The sequence below is a fragment of the Mytilus edulis genome, chromosome 6, assembly GCF_963676685.1.
Source record: "Mytilus edulis chromosome 6, xbMytEdul2.2, whole genome shotgun sequence".
Classification (NCBI taxonomy): domain Eukaryota; kingdom Metazoa; phylum Mollusca; class Bivalvia; order Mytilida; family Mytilidae; genus Mytilus; species Mytilus edulis.
In genome coordinates, this window is record NC_092349.1 from 69,339,867 (window position 1) to 69,360,033 (window position 20,167).

Sequence of the window (20,167 nt, forward strand, 5' to 3'; positions counted from 1 at the left end):
GTATGGTGTTCATTATCACTGAACTAGTATATATTTGTTTAGGGGCCAGTTGAAGGACGCCTCTGGGTGCGGGAATTTCTCGCTACATTGAAGACCTGTTGGTGACCTTCTGCTGTTGTTTTTTTCTATGGTCGGGTTGTTGTCTCTTTGGCACATTCCCCATTTCCAATCTCAATTTTATTCTTGTTGCTTTTCCATCCCGACCGAAAATATATTTCAATGGCAATGCTTATAAAGATGTTTCTTGAAATAATACAAATCTGAAAATAAGCTGTTAAAGTGGAGGAATCAGCCTTATAAAATTTCCCTATATTTGTGTCCACCATATTGGGATGATCGTAACTGCAGTTACGATCATCACGTTGACGCCAGTGTTGATATACAGACAAATAGAAAACATGTGCGATTTCGCGAACTACTTTCATTTTAACCACATATTTTGCTATCGAGAACTGATTACTATCGAGAACAGATGACTACAGGATATGTGTTTTAAATGATTTCGAACATTTAAAACACATATAATAATAATAATTGAGAGTTTAAGATACTGTATTGACACCTATCTGCAGACCTTAAATTGACCTATAGCTAGGAATACCTAAATTACAAGCAATTGAGTTATATTTTTTTTAAAGTCAAGGGTCAATTCTTGAAAATTATGGAAGTCTAGTTACCTGAGTAAATTCTGGTTGCCTGTCAGGTTTACTACTCTCATCCCTATAACACTTAGCTATCTGGAAGTACCTGTCTATACCACCAACCATCAACAACTGCTTGAACTAGAATATTAAATTATACATCATTTATTAGATCTTCTTATTTCTATATTAAGCATAATCATTTGTGCAATTTATTTCACAATATGTGCAATTTAAAACAGAAATTAGAAATTAAATATTTGTTTCACATTTAATTGCCTAAAAGATATATAACTCATCTCACTGGTACCACAGAAAATCTTCAAATTATCTATGTATTCCAATAGACTTTTAATGAACTGAACACTTTTATCGGATATTGAATATGTACTGATTGATATTTAATCTTAGATGCATGATTTTTTAATGAGTTGTTAAAGGCTTTGAACTAGTTCTTAATTAGTGTTACAGTGACCACCTCACATTTTGAAATTCAGTGGTGGTCACTTGTTTCTGTATATCATATTTGTTTTTCATTCACTGTACATTAACCAGTCTGTTAGTTTTCTAGTTTGAATCATTTTACGTTTGTCATTTCTGGGCCTTTAATAGCTGACTATGCGGCATGGGTTTTGCCAATTGTTAAAGGTTATAAGTTGACCTATATTTACCAGAATTTGTTTTTTCATGGTAAAATTTCACAAAACCAAAATTCCGCGAAATGATGTTATTGTCTTGGCATGGCAACGAAACAAGGTGAACAAAAAATCAAATGTAATTACCAGGTGTTTTAAAGCTTCTTGTACGCCTAAGAACGAATAAAATTACATTGGAAGAAAATATATAAGTGAAAAATGTGATTACAAAAAAATAATCATTGAATTATGTAATATTACTAATATTATCAAAATTGGGTAATAAAACGGAACAGCCAAAACAGTATCATATGTATAGGGCTTTCATGATTATCAAAACTACACAATTTGTCTTATTAGAATCGAAATAATTCATGGCAGCCGTAGATTTGTTTTCATTTAACAATGGGTTGGACATTTATATTCGTATTTTACCACTTGCTTACGCTCAGGGTAAAATAATTGAATATAAATGCCCAACCCATTGTTAAATGAAAACAAATCTACGGCTGCCATGAATTATTTCCTAAACATACCACATCATACAGTTATAAATAGCCCTGGAAAACATACCTGTTGAGGACTTTGAGGCAATGTATAAAATTTCCCTTTCTGTCTGGTTGGAACAACAAACTCTTTAGCTCCCTGAAAAATCAAAACTTTGTTGTCTGCTCTCTGGTCGAATTGTTGTCTCTTTGACACATTCCCCATTTCCATTCTTAATTTTATTTTTATTTGACAATATCAAATTCAATCTTTACCATCATAAACATATCCACACTTTCTAAAGAAAGTCTGGAAATACATCTTTTGAAGTTAATAAAAATGTTTAATCTTATAATTAATAATTATGCAGTTTACTAAAATAGACAACAATGCCTTCATATTTTTTAATTAACTCTGTTTGAAACCTGCATGTTTTTATTAGTGTGCTCTCCTATCAGCTGCTCAACATAAAAACAAAACATTAATGTTACTTCAACAATAAATCATGCAAGCAAAAGATTTGTTCTCATTTTCACATTGATAAGACCGTATTGTTTAGAAAGGAAAAATAGCATGTAATATTAGAACAAGATTCAATAATTAACATTATGTTCTTAAATAAGTGTCCACATACACCAGGTGTTCTTCTGAATAAGGTAGGTGTCTCTACATCAACAAAACCTGTAATAGAGATAACATACATTTATCTTAAAAATATCTCTCTTGAAACTTGCAAGAGAAAATTTCAGGCACTTTAATGCAAATTCCTGTTTGAATGGTTTTACACTAGTAATTTTGGAGCCCTTTATAGCTTGTTGTTCAGTGTGAGCCAAGGCTCCGTGTTGAAGGCCGTACATTGACCTTATTCTGGTTTACTTTATAAAATTGTTATTTCGATGATGAGTTGTCTCATTGGCACTCAAACCACATATATCTATATATGAACATTTTATTTTCCAATTGAAGCCCATATTTCTAACTCTCATATGCATGGTTGCCTCGCTCTGCAAGCACCTAGCTATTGTATTCATTTTAAATTATAACAACCCCACCCACCACCCTTTTTCCTTTTTTTGCTCATCATAAAAGTATTAAACTTGGAACTTGACCTACAACTTGAATGATTTATATAAGGATAAACTTACTCATCATGTCCTTTGGGATATTCATGGTCTGTTATTCATAATAATTTTGTGATTTCTAAACATTATATGCATGCAGGTGGATCAAATTTATATATAGTTTCTATTAGCATGATAAGTTATATAGAGCACATTAAAACTAATTATAGTTAATATCAAATTAAATATATTTGATACTGTATGTACATGTACATTCAGAAATTAATGCCAGAACATGCATTAGTATCAGGTTGGCAAACATAAAAACTTTCATTCATAATATACATGATATAAGGAGTGATTTTCCTTTATAATAATTATACAATCATATTAATTATCTTTTGCAATTTTGCCAGTTATCAAGGATCAACAATAATAAATGCACTGAATAATTTCTGAATTTACAGTAAATGGTCTTTCTTTATAAGTATTACAAATATACCATGGTTATTGCAAAGAAATTCTCTCATTTTCATCACCATTGTAGATCTGGTTCTCAGATTATTCTGCATAAATGTATTTCTTAAGTCTAAATATCTGTATTCCATTCTTGATGGTTCTTTAGACTGAAATAATAAAAGAAATCATTACATGACAAATGGCAGGTATGGAGTATAAACTGCTTACACTTCTGTAGCACTCAACTTTACCTCCAGGCATGCCGCATGCATGATGGTATGGTCTATCTTGCTCAATTTTTAAGATGGTGCAGAGAGTTGTTTTTCTGTATTAATTCTGTTTCCTATATTCATATAAGTCTTTCCTCAACTGGTTTTTATTGTATCTTTTTTATTTATTTTTCTTGATTAAATAGAAAAACAGAGAACATTGGATACTACCTATTCATGACACAAAACAGTACAAGCACAGCAAAAACAACATACAAAAAGCAAATGTACAATGCTTTTATTGCTGTTCTTCATCTCACAGCCAAAGTAAGGCCTTCAACACAGATCAAAAATATTTCACCAAACTACAAGATTCTATTAACCTGTACTTTCTGTTTCAGTTGTTTTCTGTTAATTTTTGGTAGATTATTGCTTTATTGTCAATCATACCATTTCTCCTTCTTATACCAATGGTGGTCATATTGCTTCAAAATTGCAACAGGTATATCTTACATAAATAAACTGTCACAATACCCCCTGCATGTATGCTCAAACTAATTAGCATGATTAAGACATTTTTGTTGTGAATCTTTGTGTGGTTTTATTTTTACTATGTGCACAAACATGAGTACCCTATGTGCACAAACATGAGTACCCTATGTGCACAAACATAAGTACCCCATCTGAATAAACATGAGAACCCAATCTGCATAAACATGAGAACTCAATCTGAACAAACATGAGTATCCCATGTGCACAAACATGAATACCTCATGTGTACAGACAAGAGTACCGCATGTGCTCAAACATGAGTACCCCATATGTACAAACATGAGTAGCCCATATGTTCAAATATGAGAACCCATCTGCACAAACATGAGTACCCCATGTGTTCAAATATGAGAACCCCATCTACACAAACATGAGTACCCCATGTGTACTAACATGAGTACCCCATGTGCATAAACATGAGTACCCCATAAACATGTGTACAAATATGAGTACCCCATGTGTATAAACATGAGTGCTCAAACATGAGTACCCCATGTTTACAAACATGAGTAGCCCATATGTTCAAATATGAGAACCCATCTGCACAAACATGAGTACCCCATGTGTTCAAATATGAGAACCCCATCTACACAAACATGAGTACCCCATGTGTACTAACATGAGTACCCCATGTGCACAAACATGAGTACCCCATAAACATGTGTACAAACATGAGTACCCCATGTGTATAAACATGAGTACCCCATGTGTTCAAACATGAGAACCCCATCTGCACAAACATGAGTACCCCATGTGTATTAACATGAGAACCCCATGTGCACAAATAACAATGAATCAACAGGTATATATAGTAAATTATTGTAGACTTACTGGTTGTAGATGATCACCTAGACCTATAGGTATTCTGTCCTTACATTGGTTCAATAACTCAACCTCTCTTGCTTCAATTTCTATCTCTCCTGTTTTCATATTCTGTAATAATCACATTACATGTATGTTTCATTAAAATACATTATTTTGATTGGCTAACAGCAATCTCAAATTATTCTAAAATTATCCTTTATTTAAAAATGAAATGCAACTTCATGTCAAGAAAATTACATAACTTTTGCAAGGTGCTGGAATCTAATATCTGTTCTAAAAATATAAATTCTGTCATTGTTAACCTCCTCTTTAAAAATTGGAGTTATCTTTCTTTGTCCAGAATAGCTGTTAAATCAACAACAACCAATGCAATATTTAATTTTACTTCCCACTGATATTGAATCAATCTTACCGTTCAGTGCTTTCGAGCACTTTGATTCTTTTTTTACACATAACATTTCATTGTATGCAATAAAATAACCATCACTGGAAGTTAACCAATCAAATTTCTCCCCTTATTTAATCTGTGTACAAGGTTTAGGAACCATGTACAATGTAACCTCAAGTTTACAAAATATTCTATAGAAACCCCAAATAAAAAAATAATAGTGATTTGAAATAACCAAGACATACGTTTATGAAACAGAAATTTTTTACTGCAATAAGGGAATATTTTTTTTCAACCTATTTTCGTATACAACCGGATGTGACGTACCATGATTTAGTGGTATTACACCTAAAGAAAACATTATTGTTAAATAAACTGAATATGACATTTTCCTTTGTAATACTGGCTATTTCAAGCATTCCTGTCAAGTTTTGTCATAATCAGTTCAATAGTTTGAGAAAAATCTAGTATAATGAAAGACGACATCTACAGCGATTCGAGCAAATCCAAATCAAGTCGCATGAAGATACTATAGTATGGACCAATAAATGATCAAATATTTATCTCATCTGCATACAAACAGCTGAAAATAATACGCAAGATGATTTTAGGAAGATAATAACCACTAATTGACTTCTATGTCTTCTTTAGAAGGTCTCTTTAGGTCAATTTATACCTCTCATTTCCTCAAAATTTCAACTTTTCAGGCCAATAAATAAAAATAATGGGGTAACTTTAACTCATTTATCACAGAAATGTTATAAAAATAAGTATTTGAAGTATTCAAGCAGAATGAACAATCCATATACAGGTTTACTGTCTCCAAGGAGGTTTCGATAAGTCGTTTCGTAAAAAATTAATTTACGCCGCGTTCCAGAGAGGGACATAAAAGGCTTCTTCTTTAGTGAATAATTTGTTGTTACAGCATTAAAACTAATTTCATTTACTTATAGCTATATATTTATTAAAGTTTTTCCTAGGAAAATGTTCTATCATAGCAGAATATAAGAAATAAGGAGAAAAAGCTCCCCAAAACACTAAGTATGGCTTGTTTTATCAACTGAATATTCATGGTATATTCCTATTTGAAGGAAATTTTCTCATAAAATGTGTTTAGAGACTCAATCCACTCAGGATATTTATTCTTTTGTAATATTTCACTTAAATAGTTAGAAATTTTAACACATGATCGTACTTACAAGGTCAAAGGTGCATGTACAGCTTCCCATAATATGACCTTGTGTGAGTATTCTAATGTGTTAAAATTTCTAGCTATTTAAGTGAAATATTACAAAACAAGAATGTGTCCATAGTACACGGATGCCCCACTCGCACTATCATTTTCTATGTTCATTGGACTGTCAAATTGGGGTCAAAACTTTAATTTGGAATTATAATTAGAAAGATCATATCATAGGGAACATGTGTACTAAGTTTCAAGTTGATGTAACTTTAACTTCATCAAAAACTACCTTGACCAAAAACTTAAACCTGAACTTCGCACTATCATTTTCTATGTTCAGTGGACCATGAAATTGGGGTCAAAACTATAATTTGGCATTACAATTAGAAAGATCATATCATTGGGAACATGTGTACTAAGTTTCAAGTTGATTGGACTTCAACTTCTTCAAATACTACCTTAACCAAAAACTTTAACCTGAAGCGAACAGACGCACAGACGAAGGGAGGCACAGACCAGAAAACATAATGCCCCACTACTATTGTAGGTGGGGCATAAAAAATATATCCTGAGTGGATTGAGTCTCCAAAACACATTTATCTCTATCTATAATAATATTCAAGATAATAACCAAAAGCTGCTAAATTTTCTTAAAACTAACAATTCAGGGGCAGCAACCCAACAACAGGTTGCCGGACTGGTCTGAAATTTTCAAGACAGATAAATATTGACCTACTGAACAATTTTATCCTGTCAGATTTGCTCTTAATACTTTGGTTTCAGAGATATGAGCCAAAAACTGCATTTTATCCTATGTACTATTTTTAGTCATGTCAGCCATCTTGGTTTGTGGATGGGGTCATCGGAAACATTTTTTACCCTAATTGTGGTTGTGAACAAGTTTGGTTAAATTTGTCTCAGCAGTTTCAGAAGGGTTTTTATAAAAGATTACAAAAACTTACAAAAAAATTGTTAAAAATTGACTATAAAGGGCAATAACTCCTAAGGGTTCAATTGACCATTTTGGTCATGTTGACTTATTTGTAGATCTTACTTTGCTGAACATTATTGCTCTTTACAGTTTATCTCTATCTATAATAATATTCAAGATAATAACCAAAAACAGCAAAATTTCTTTAAAATAACCAATTCAGGGGCAGCAACCCAACAACAGGTTGCCTGATTGGTCTGAAAATTTCAGAGGCAGATAGAACTTGACCTGCTCGAAAATGCTTTGGTTTCAGAGATATAAGCCAAAATCTACATTTTACCCCTATGTTCTATTTTTGGTCATGGTGGCCATCTTGGTTGGTTGGCTGGGTCACAGACACATTTTTTAAACTAGATAACCCAAAGATGATTAAGGCTAATTTTGGTAAAATTTGGCCCAGTAGTTTTAGAGGAGAAGATTTTTGTATAAGTTAACGATGACGGACGACGATGACGGACGACTGACGATGGACGCCAAGTGATGAGAAAAGCTCACTTGGCCCTTTTGGCCAGGTGAGCTAAAAATATGAATTATTCATGGTGTGTTCAATCAAAGTAATAAAATGCAAATTAATGTTTTTTTTCATCCTGTTATCTTTTAAAAATATTTTGTTAAATACAAAAAACATTGCTTGTATCACAACACCAGAGTATTAAAGATAATATAAACCTAAAATAAATGATATAACAAAGAAAACTCAAAAACCATGAGACTTAAATATGTACCATATTTTCCTGTCCTTCTGGTCTAGGTATGACAATGCCTTTCACTTCCATTACACTTTCTAGGGAAAGATTATCTTTATCAAGCTCTGATGCTGTCTGAAATTAGAGAAAAAGTCAAAAATGAAATATTAATTTACAAATTAATCATTGTTAATATAATACTCACATGGAATCGATATATCCTCTCTGAAGTATTTATTACAAATCAAAATTCATCAGGGCTAATCAGGCTTATCTGAACACTTTTTGGTACTGAAATTAATATATAGCCAAGCCATGTTTCATTTCAAAGCAATTAGGTTGTAGTGTTAATTTTATAATAACCAACACAGTATCTGCTTTCAAAAATATCAATTAATCATAAATCTATAAATTTAAAAAACAGTTGAAGGACACTCAACACATCTTCTGTCCATTTACATAATGGATACCAATCATACATAAAGATTGGTTATTTTTTAAAAAAATTTTCTAACCTACAAATGTATATATATATCTTTGTTTCTATTCTAAGGCTCTTTTTTCAACACAAAATTACCTTTTCAGACAAGACAACCTGTACAATTCCAGACCAATCTCTTAAAATCAAGAACAGTCCATGGAATCGATGATACTGAATCCAACCACATAATGTGACTTCCTGGCCTATATTCTCTTTAGTCAACTCTCCACAGAGATGGCTTCTTCTGGTGTAACTTACTGCTATACTAACTGGATTAACCTCTGTAACAAATTTTGAGCAAATAAAATGAATGCATGATGAAGGTATGAAAGCATTTACATCATGTATCTTGATGTCAATGATTACTGGTCACTTTTTGTTATTTCAAAACTGACAAGTCAGCTGTCTTAAATCACCCCATTTTTCAATTCAAAGGATAGAATCTAGAACAATTACAATTGTTAACAGAAATTCAAACTAATTGTAAATTGGAAAGAAATCTAATCAAGTTGGTGTTAAAGTAAAACTAAAACAAGAATGTGTCCATAGTACATAGATGCCCCACTCGCACTATCATTTTACATGTTCAGTGGACCGTAAAATTGGGGTCAATACTTTAATTTAGCATTAAAATTAGATCATATCATAGGGAACATGTGTACTAAGTTTCAAGTTGATTGGACTTCAACTTCATCAAAAACTACCTTGACCAAAACTTTAACCAAAACTTTAACCTGAGCTTCGCACCATCATTTTCTTTGTTCAGTGGACTGTAAAATTGGGGCCAATACTTTAATTTGGCATTAAAATTAGAAAGATCATATCATAGGGAACATGTGTACTAAGTTTCAAGTTGATTGGACTTCAACTTCATCAAAAACTACCTGGACCAAAACCTTTAACCAAAACTTTAACCTGAGTTTCGCACTATATTTTTTTTGTTCAGTGGACCGTGAAATTGGGGTCAAAACTTTAATTTGGCATTAAAATTAAAAAGATCATATCATGGGGAACAAGTGTACTAAGTTTAAAGTTGATTCGACTTCAAATTCATCAAAAACTACCTTGACCAAAAACTTTAACCTGAAGAGGGACGAACGGACACACAGAAGAACGAACGAACAAACGAATGGAGGCACAGACCAGAAAGCATAATGCCCCTCTACTTTCGTAGGTGGGGCATAAAAAGATGAGTTTAAGTTACCAGATTTATGTATGATTATTTATCTATATATTAGTGATAATCAACCCCAGTGACAGCAGAGTGGTCTGAGTAGTTCATCTACTGTGATCATGCACTAGTTTGTGAACCCACAGATTGTGAGTTTGAACCCCACTTAGGCAAAAGATACTTGACTTCAATCTTCAATAAGTAGGATCGCTATTTTTCCTGCCAGTGGTTGGTGGTTCATTAAGGATATTGAGGCTTCCACCTAAGAAAATCAGGCCACCTCAATTTAGCCAAGTGCATTGTAAATGATGTTAAATACCAAAAATCAATCAATTTATTCATCAATTAATCTTTGTTCATAATCATTGGTTTTATTGATCATCAGTGATCATACTCATCATGCGAAAGAATGAGTAACAAATCCTGTAAACTGGTTAATTTTTTCACTGATCTTAATTTCATAAGTTCTAAGACCAAACCTGTTGCACAGTTTAATCTTGTTTCCTTTTCTTATCTTCCTCAAAGATCCAATATATTCCTGATATCTTTTTATTTGATTTGATTTTTTGTGTTTTTAAGGCTACTTTTAAACACTGCTTTTAGGCTATTTTTAGCGGCCAGTTTTTATTGGTGGAGGAGCAGGAGTGCCTGGAGAAATCCTCCAACCTTTGATAGGAAAACTGACAATCCTAGTCTAGTCAATTAAAGTTGGAGTTAAGTGCACCCCCAGGAGCGGGAGTCAAACTCACAACCTCAGTGTAGACTGGCTAGTGATTACAGTGGTAAATAATAAGACCACTCGGCTACCGAGCTGGAATCTGATATTTTTTAGATTTTATCTTACTTCAGATACCATGGATACAGAGAAGATATAATGTAAGGCAAAATATGTACATGTACGTTATAATCAGTCAGGGGACTTACTTAAATAAGTGATTTTTAAATAACTTATATTAAAGTACCAAATTCAAAGTTTTGTCACAAATTGTGATTTTGTAGTTTTACCAAAATTTTAAACACATATATAGGTTTAAATAATATCTTTTCATTAGTAAAATTGAAAAAAATAACCTTTTTGCTTCTTTTAAGTACTAAGCAAGGTTTATGCCTTTAATGCTTTCATTTAGCTGCAAATTATATTTTAGTTGAAACAAGAATGTGTCCACAGTACACGGATGCCCCACTCGCACTATCATTTTCTATGTTTAAAGGACTGTGAAATTGGAATAAATTCTCTAATTTGGCATTAAAATTAGAATGATCTTATGAAAGGGAACATGTATACTAAGTTTCAAGTTGATTGGATTTCTACTTTATCAAAAACTACCTTGACCAAAAACTTTAACCTGAAATTTGCACTATCATTTTCTATGTTCAGTGAACCGTAAAATTGGGGTCAAAACTCTAATTTGGCATTTAAATTAGAAAGATCATATCATAGGGCACATGTATACTAAGTTTCAAGTTGATTGGACTTCAACTTCATCAAAAACTACCTTGACCAAAAACTTTAACCTGAAATTTGCACTATCATTTTCTATGTTCAGTGAACCGTAAAATTGGGGTCAAAACTCTAATTTGGCATTTAAATTAGAAAGATCATATCATGGGGCACATGTATACTAAGTTTCAAGTTGATTGGACTTCAACTTCATCAAAAACTACCTTGACCAAAAACTTTAACCTGAAGCCAAAAACTTTAACCTGAAATTTGCACTATCATTTTCTATGTTCAGTGAACCGTAAAATTGGGGTCAAAACTCTAATTTGGCATTTAAATTAGAAAGATCATATCATAGGGCACATGTATACTAAGTTTCAAGTTGATTGGACTTCAACTTCATCAAAAACTACCTTGACCAAAAACTTTAACCTGAAGCCAAAAACTTTAACCTGAAATTTGCACTATCATTTTCTATGTTCAGTGAACCGTAAAATTGGGGTCAAAACTCTAATTTGGCATTTAAATTAGAAAGATCATATCATGGGGCACATGTATACTAAGTTTCAAGTTGATTGGACTTCAACTTCATCAAAAACTACCTTGACCAAAAACTTTAACCTGAAGCCAAAAACTTTAACCTGAAATTTGCACTATCATTTTCTATGTTCAGTGAACCGTAAAATTGGGGTCAAAACTCTAATTTGGCATTTAAATTAGAAAGATCATATCATAGGGCACATGTATACTAAGTTTCAAGTTGATTGGACTTCAACTTCATCATAAACTACCTCGACCAAAAACTTTAACCTGATATGGGACAGACGGACGAACGAACAGACGAACGAACGAACGAACAGACGGACGGACGAACGAACGAACGGACGCACAGACCAGAAAACATAATGCCCCTACTACTATCGTAGACGGGGCATAAAAATGCTATAATAATGGCTTTACATAATGAACTGATACTTTTTTAACAGATTTTTCCCAGCAGTGGGAGTATTTTTCCTGTGAAGTTCAAGGTTTCATCTTTCAGATTATGTAATAAGATTCTACTGTTCGCGATAAAAATTTCACTGGTATCCATACATGCTATAGCTACAAATGTAATACAACATAAATATTGGAACTTTTTAACTCAATATACAAATCCTTGATAATACCATAATTCAAAAGTTAACAAAATAAATTAGAATCAGATTGAACAAGTTCATTACAAACAGGTAATATTGGGCCACTTAATTTGATGTTAACACAGCTACATGTTTCAGCTTCCTTACAAGGAAGAATTATGAATTTGCACTGTATTTCAGAGGAAAATCACTTAAACACTGTTAAACAAAATTTGTCTATTAACATTTGTGCAAAGGATTTAATTTTTTTATTTATTTGTATACGGCCGCAAAAATTTTTTGGGATCGTATAATGATATGATGTCTTTGTCTGCGTCGTCATACGAAATAACTTCAGTTTAAGTGAATGGATCTCTATGAAATTTTTTAAGAAGGTTGGAATTGATTTTGGGGATGATTGTCCCAACTGTTTAGGAATTAGGCGCCCAAAACAAGCATTTATCTAATTTCAGAACAATCATGTGACAATCACTTGTGTATTTAAGTATTTATATTGCTCTGAAATTGTACCACAATGTTTAATACCACAAGTAGAAGGTTGGGATTTATTTTATGGATCATCATGATCATGGGGCAAACAGTTTAGGAATTGAGGACCAGAAACAAGCATTTTATTAGTTTCCAGAAAATAACTTGTGTGTAAGCTAAGTGTATGGAGTTTGGGGTTAATTTTCCCCAAACATGGGAGAATTAGGGGCTAAAACATGTAAAAAGAAGCATTTTTCTAGTTTCCAGACAATAACTTGTGCTTAAGAGTATGGATCTCTCTGAAATTATACTACATGGTTCCATACTTCAAAGGAAAGGCTGGGATAGAGTTTTGGGGTTATTGCTATAAGGGGGTTTCATTAAGTTGGGGGGGGGGGGGGGTTGTTTACAATTTTTTAAGGGATTCATATTTTTTTTCAAGAAGAAATCTTCAATTGCACAGACAGTATTTCGCAATAACTTTGGAAGATCTTTTTTAATTTTATTTAGTGTCTGAAACCTATATTTGTCAAAAATTTTATCACAATCCAAATTCAGACAGTATCAAGCTTGAATATTGTTTCCATATTTGCCCCAACTGCTCAGCGTTCAACATCTGCGGTTGTATTAGGCTGCGCTCAGTGAAGGATTTCATTTAACTTCATGAACTATAAATGATAAATGTTTATTTTTTTAATTTTTGTCTAAATATGTTCAGTACAGTTGCCACCTATTACACTGGATTATTTCCCTTTGTTATTGGTAAAAAAAAATGGCGGCAAAATGTTTATTTCATCACACGAGTTGCGAATTTCCTTAAAACAGCTATCATATTCACGATTATGAACATTGGGATGTATCAGGCAACACTATCTTCACTTTTGACACGATTTCAGTTTATTTTTTCACTTTACAACGGAAATAAAATTGCTTAGGGTCTGTGCTCAAAATAGTGTCGGTCGGGTAACCGTAAACAGACATATATTTTTTTTGGCCTAAGTATAATTAAAGTACAACTAAAGTGAGTGGTTTACAGAGTGAAAATTGTACATGTGAGACCTTAATATTTACAAGGGAGACAATCCGGTGTCAACAGTGACACCTAGAGAGTACAGAATACTAAAACCTGAAGAATCTAAAAAATGGCCTTTTACCATTTTACTGATTTCACTGGTTATTTATAAAAAAAAATCCTTGGTATGGAGTGAAATTATTGGGTGTGACCCACAGGAACACTACATGTAAGAGTCATTGCCTTGTGGAAGTTGTGCTGATAGCGATATAGTCCAAATAGAATGAATAGTTATGTCAGATGTCTTGAAAGGCTATAATTTTATCATGATTATAGTTTTCTTCTTTGAAGCCTTACATTGGCAGAAGCGTCAAAGTAAAAATTTTGAATAGCCTTTCAAGACGTCATAATTATCTGAACTAATAGCTATAGGGGAAATTCGTCTAAATACGGACGGTGTCTAATTGCGGACGGAATAGGAAGTCCCCGTCTTGTATTTGATTTTATTAATTCATAAATAAATAAAATAAAATTGTAGTGAATGTATTTTCTTTTTTAATTATATGGTTGTTGACTTATGCTGTTTAAAATAACAAAATGAATACATTTAATTGCGTATCATGTGATTTAAAACTGACAGATACCCGGAAGTCTAAGTTTAAAGTTATAAACCCGGGAATTTTTGAAATCTACATAGTTGACAGTCTACACAGTTATTACACTTTTCCACGTAAGTATGGCTACTTATTTAAGATGAAATGAATAATGGTGTACTCAAGTATATTTAGATTTAAAATAATTACTGATTTATATTTTTCTTCACATATTTTCTGTAAAAACGTCATTTATTGGATGTCCGCATTTGCACCACCCTTTTTTGGGGGGTAGTTTAAATGCGGACACTAGAAAAGTATGGAAGTAGTTTCATATGATATGTATAGATGTCAACTTTATCACATTCTTTACTCATTCAAAAATGTATATATCGTGAAAATAGATACAAACCTTGCACTGTTGATACTAACACTGCACAAATGAAATAAAATTTTCAAGTCAAATACGGAACAGGCTATCAAAAAAGTAATACAAATCCGTACAAATAAGAATGATGGTGATGATGTCACACTATCCATATACACAATTCGAACCGTGGTGGTTGAATAAGATTGAAATACATTTTTTTTAAATGTACATTGTTGATTTTTTTCTTTCCAGAATGTCTACATGCTCAGAATTGTTCAAACAGAAATAGGGATAAAATCCAATTTGTCAACATTAATAGCCCGTAACAAATTGAAAGAATGTGTTAAAAATGAATGTTTGTTTGACACTGACCAGACATTCTTACTATGCTTTAAACTGTTCGATTTATCGAGAAATAAATACATCGCAAAGCTTTTAATTGATATAATAGAAGATAAAACCAATGATATCGGAAGTATTGTATTTGTGGCAAGAACACTGGTACGAAGAGGCACATGTTTAATCTCGCAAGCAGAAACAGACGAGTTGCAATGTTATGTAGAGACTCTTTTGAAAGATTTATTTTAGAATTACACTTACTAAATGCTTCACTTAATTTATATGCAAGAAAATAAAGTGGCTTTCTATTATCTTTTGTTTTTGTTCTTTTTTTTCAGAATGTTAAGGGTGAAAAAAACTAAGTCAAAAGAATTGAAATATGATATAACAGCTTTAGAAAATGCTATTAGGAGTGTAAAATCGGGGGAAATGTCTGTAAGAAAAGCGGCACAGCATTTTAATGTTCCTAAATCTACAGTCGGGGATCGAGTAACTGGGAAGAGGGATTTGGAAGTCGGCAGGGGACGGAAACCAGCACTGCCTCTAGAGTTAGAGAAGTCAATTGTCCAGTCAGTTAAGAGAGCTTCCCAGTTGGGCGTTGGACTTTCACGTAAACAACTTCTTACAAGAACTGGAGCACTGGTAAAAAAATTTAAAATAAAAACACCGTTCAAGAACTCAACGCCCGGTAAAGACTGGTGGCAAAGCCTTAAAGAAAGACACCCAGATTTAACAATTAGGAAACCAGAAAAAACAGGTGCCCTACGGTGCCGAATGATGAACCGGCAAAAAGTTGAGGCCTACTTCCAAGACTTAGGATTAATCCTAACACAGAAAAATCTGTTAGAGAAACCAAAAATGATATGGAATATGGACGAATGCGGAAAATCTTTTGAACACAACCCTGTGAAAGTAGTGGCAGAAAAGGGTGCAAAAAATGTACCAGGACGCACAAGCGCTATCAGCACACATGTGACGATAGTTGCTTGTGTCAATGCTATGGGGGACAAGATGAGTCCTTTGTTGGTTGTAAAAGGTAAAACAGAAAGATCAATATTTGGTTTCAATACACAAGAGGCTCCATCTGGGACCATGTGGGATTACCAGGAAAGTGGGTGGATGGATGATAGGATAGGAGAAAGGTGGTTTAAGGAAATATTTTTGAAACAATGTGGTAATGATCGGCCACAGATTCTAATTTTGGATGGGCACTCCTCACATGAATCATTGGCACTAATACAAGAGGGAATCAAAGAAGATGTAGTTGTTTTGTCACTGCCGCCGCACACTACACACTATTTACAACCACTCGACAGAACTGTATTTGGTCCTTTTAGCAAACAGTATGACAGAGCGTGCTCGGAATTTCTACAACAAAATATACTGCACAAAGTGGATAAGTGGACTTTCCCAACTTTGTTCCATACAGCATGGAATTCTGCATTAACAAATGAAAACATCAAAAGCGGATTCCGAGCTTGCGGAATTTACCCCTTCAATCCGCTAGCAATCCCAGAGTGTGCTTACCTACCAAGTGAGCCTTCACAATATACTGAACAAAGCAACTCGGTCATGAAATCGACTGAAGCTGAATTGCCGAGCACCTCTGCCTCTGCCTTGGGGACGTCAACGGAAATTGAAGCTATAGAGACAATGGTTCCATCTGGTGATGGACCGGTTTCAAATGTCAACCATAGCCAGATATTACCACTAATTGCCGATATTACTGATAGTCTACAACAGCCTGAAATAGATGACCCGCAACATCTACTAGAGTTAATATTACAAAACAAAATTGAGGTAGTGGCTACTGCAAATGAGGAGGGAGTTGCAGCAGTCTCTGATATGTGGAATGCAGAGGTGACCTCTTTATTTCTACCGTTCAGCAATGTAAGTGAGAATAAAAAACCAACTGAAGTCAAAAAGACAAAGACTGCGTCACACCAATCTCATCGTTTGCTGACAAGTGAGGAGGTTGTACAAGAAAAACTGTTGCTTGCCAAAAAAAAAGAAGAAAAAGAAAACAAAAAACTTGAAAACAAACTAAAAAAAGCTGAAAGAGAAATGAAGAAAGTAGAACAAGTATTAAAAAAGAGCAATCAATGTAAAATTAGTAAATGCAAAAAACCCAAGTTGGAATAATTAATATTTGCAACTTACCTGATCAACAAACATTGGACAAAAAAGTTAATAAATGAATTTTAATCCTATACAATATTCTGAAAATGAATATTGTTATTCAAAGTCAATGTTGTTTTATTTTCTTCAAAATTTGGCTGTTTCTGATCGTCTTGTTTTTGTTGTAAAATTACTGGTTTCATAGGTGTAAATTTCATTTGGCTAGTACCTTTACAGGTACAGTGATGAATTATTTCATCCATGTAAAGATTTAAAGTTATACTTGTACAAGTAAGGTTTTGATGATTTCAAATTAACGGCTTTTGTGTATTTAGTTAGACAAGATAGTAGCCTGCATATACCAAAATAAGTCATCATAGGAGGAGCTTTATAGTATGATCTGTAATATTACATATTTTATTCCTGTTTTCGTTTTTGGATCAATATATCATGATAACCTTTTAGTTCATGCAGAAATACCGACAGTTAGTGCGCTAATACAGTGGAATAAATTAGAAAAACAAATTGGATACCGATATTTGTCCAGACAAACTGACAATTTTCAGTTAAAATTCTATTCTTAAAGATATGACTCTTTTCAAGGTCAAAATATTTTTTTGGGTGTAAAAACTGTCCAACATCATAATTCGAAAGAGACACGGAATAATATACTACCGGTAAAGGGAATTAAGGCCAAACTATAAGTCGAAAAAAAAACAATGCCATTACAAAAAAAAATACCGAAAAACAAACTAGGACAAGCAAGTTAGAACTCTTCAGAACAGCTTAAAAAAACCCAAGAAACTGAACAGAAACGATGGGCTTCGATATGTAACATTTATTCTGCTCCACAGGTGACATCCGTCGTGCTGTTCTATGTGTATATGAAGATGTGGTATGAGTGGTACTTTCCAAGTAACCCTTTATAAAAGTAAACAATTATAGGTCAAGGTACGGCCTTCAACAGAGAGCCTTTTCTCACACCGAACAATAAACTATAAAGGACCCATAAAATACAAGTGTAAAACCATTCAAACGGGAATATATACATTCGGATAAGTTATATAAAGTGATTAGGTAATTGATATCACACATGAGATGATTCTTAATTGACCGTCGTATCTAACCAAAACGCAATACCACAAGGACGATTTTTTAGCCATTTGTATTCCTACAATAGATCAAACTTCCCTATTCAAAAGTATTAACGGTAAAAAAAAAATAATAAGGGGGTTGCAACCAAACGACTCCTTCACTAGATCCTCCACTGCACCTCGTGTTCGAGGAACGTGTTTATCAGTACTTTTGAATATGTTGATATTACAATTTTGTCCTTGGAAACCGTTTTTATACATTTTCTCATATCAAAATTGCGTTAGGGCAGTCCCCAAAAAATACAAAAAATACAAAAATAATGAGATCTTTAATTTATTATTTTATCTAAACTGCAATCGCCATGATTGAATCATGATGAATTGCTGAAATGTGACATGTGGTACAGTAAGTAACAATTATTGCAAGTCACAATTTGCATTAAACGAAAGAATTAGTCATATTTCAGTGTTTATAACAGATGTCCGCATTTGACAGACATGCTGTCCGCATTTATACACCTACTGTCCGCATCAACACTACTCCACATGTTTGCGTTTCCTCACAATTATATACCAACCAATGAAATTAAACAAGCTTTAAATAGCGGGAAATCATCCATTTGCAACCCCTCTAGACTATAGATGCACTTGTACCATCTACATGTCCGCAATTAGCGTAATGGAACTCTCGGTTCTGGGGAATACAGAAACTGTCTGCAATTAGGCGAATTTCCCCTATATAGGGATAATGATATGCATGATATGGGAGACTTAGAAACTTAGAAAGTTATAGGGGGCATGGGTGGTATGAAAATGACACAAGTTGTACAGGCATTAAGATTTGAGACTGAGGAAAACATGATATTCAGTATTAATACAATTTTATAATAATGACCTTTAATATCGCCTTTAGAGATTGAATTATTTACTGTCGAGTGTGATCTCTTCAAATCAGGTTTGCACTTGATCGATCTAACAAAGAAAGATGTAGATTTGTATCTAATTTGTTTCTTCGGTTTGATAAATTTCCTCTGAATGTGTTTTCGGACTCCACTAAGTCCTGATGATGAAACTGCCAAAAAAGATCGTTGAAACATTCTGCCCACGATCACAGTTATTTTTATGTTAGGGGACGGAACGAGCAGAGCAAAGGGCCTTTTCTCGTCTGTCAAATTCCTCCACAAAAGGAGCACCATTACACGGTCTCACTAATTCGCGACAAGAGGCGACAAGAAGAATACTTATTCTAACATAATTTTATTTCTACTGAATCTGCTTATCTAGAGCGGAAATTAATCACAACTTGATTTGACTTCTTAACTGGCCGTTAATTAACCCCAGCCTCAACATGTGTGATTTATGACAACTTATCGGTGGGTGTGTAAATATTGACACCTGACGTGTGTGTGCGTAATGTCTCTTTTTAAAAGATTTGATGTAAGCTATAACAAGCATACTGGTACACGCATCATGGTTGATTAAAAAGTACGATCATTTTATTGGTTTTTAATCATACAATATCATAGTTTAAGATCGATTAACAGGTTAAATATTCTGATCATGAAAGAAATTACTTACCAAAATCTGTGTTTTAAACAAATATTTACAAATAAATGGTTAGTGCCAAAAATGTTATTATAAATGTATGGGATATGCAGTCTTCGTAACAAAATTCTCACATTACCATGTTTGTTATTCTTTTCTGTCTTTTTTGTTACATTATTGAACAACAAACTTTTTTTCAAACAAAACTTTTCTAAACTCTAAATGTCGTATTTTCTTTTCATTCCTATTTTCAAAGGAAACCAATAATGTGTTTTAAAAA

At 33.2% G+C, this 20,167-nt stretch overlaps 1 protein-coding gene across 1 annotated transcript in view; it reads right to left on the minus strand.

Annotated features, from left to right (window-relative positions):
• The window catches only part of LOC139528254 (aspartate--tRNA ligase, mitochondrial-like), a 37,190-nt gene extending 17,716 nt beyond the window's left edge, over positions 1–19,474 (minus strand). Inside the window, exons 1-8 of the mRNA XM_071324142.1 lie at positions 19,238–19,474; positions 8,694–8,878; positions 8,156–8,251; positions 4,875–4,976; positions 3,326–3,449; positions 2,397–2,443; positions 1,850–1,921; positions 678–782 (exon numbers count right to left, since the gene is read on the minus strand). Coding sequence (XP_071180243.1) covers positions 678–782; positions 1,850–1,921; positions 2,397–2,443; positions 3,326–3,449; positions 4,875–4,976; positions 8,156–8,251; positions 8,694–8,878; positions 19,238–19,439 — 933 coding nt within the window. The 5' untranslated portion in view covers positions 19,440–19,474. The remainder of the gene's footprint in view (positions 1–677; positions 783–1,849; positions 1,922–2,396; positions 2,444–3,325; positions 3,450–4,874; positions 4,977–8,155; positions 8,252–8,693; positions 8,879–19,237) is intronic.
• Between the last annotated feature and the right edge of the window lie 693 nt (positions 19,475–20,167).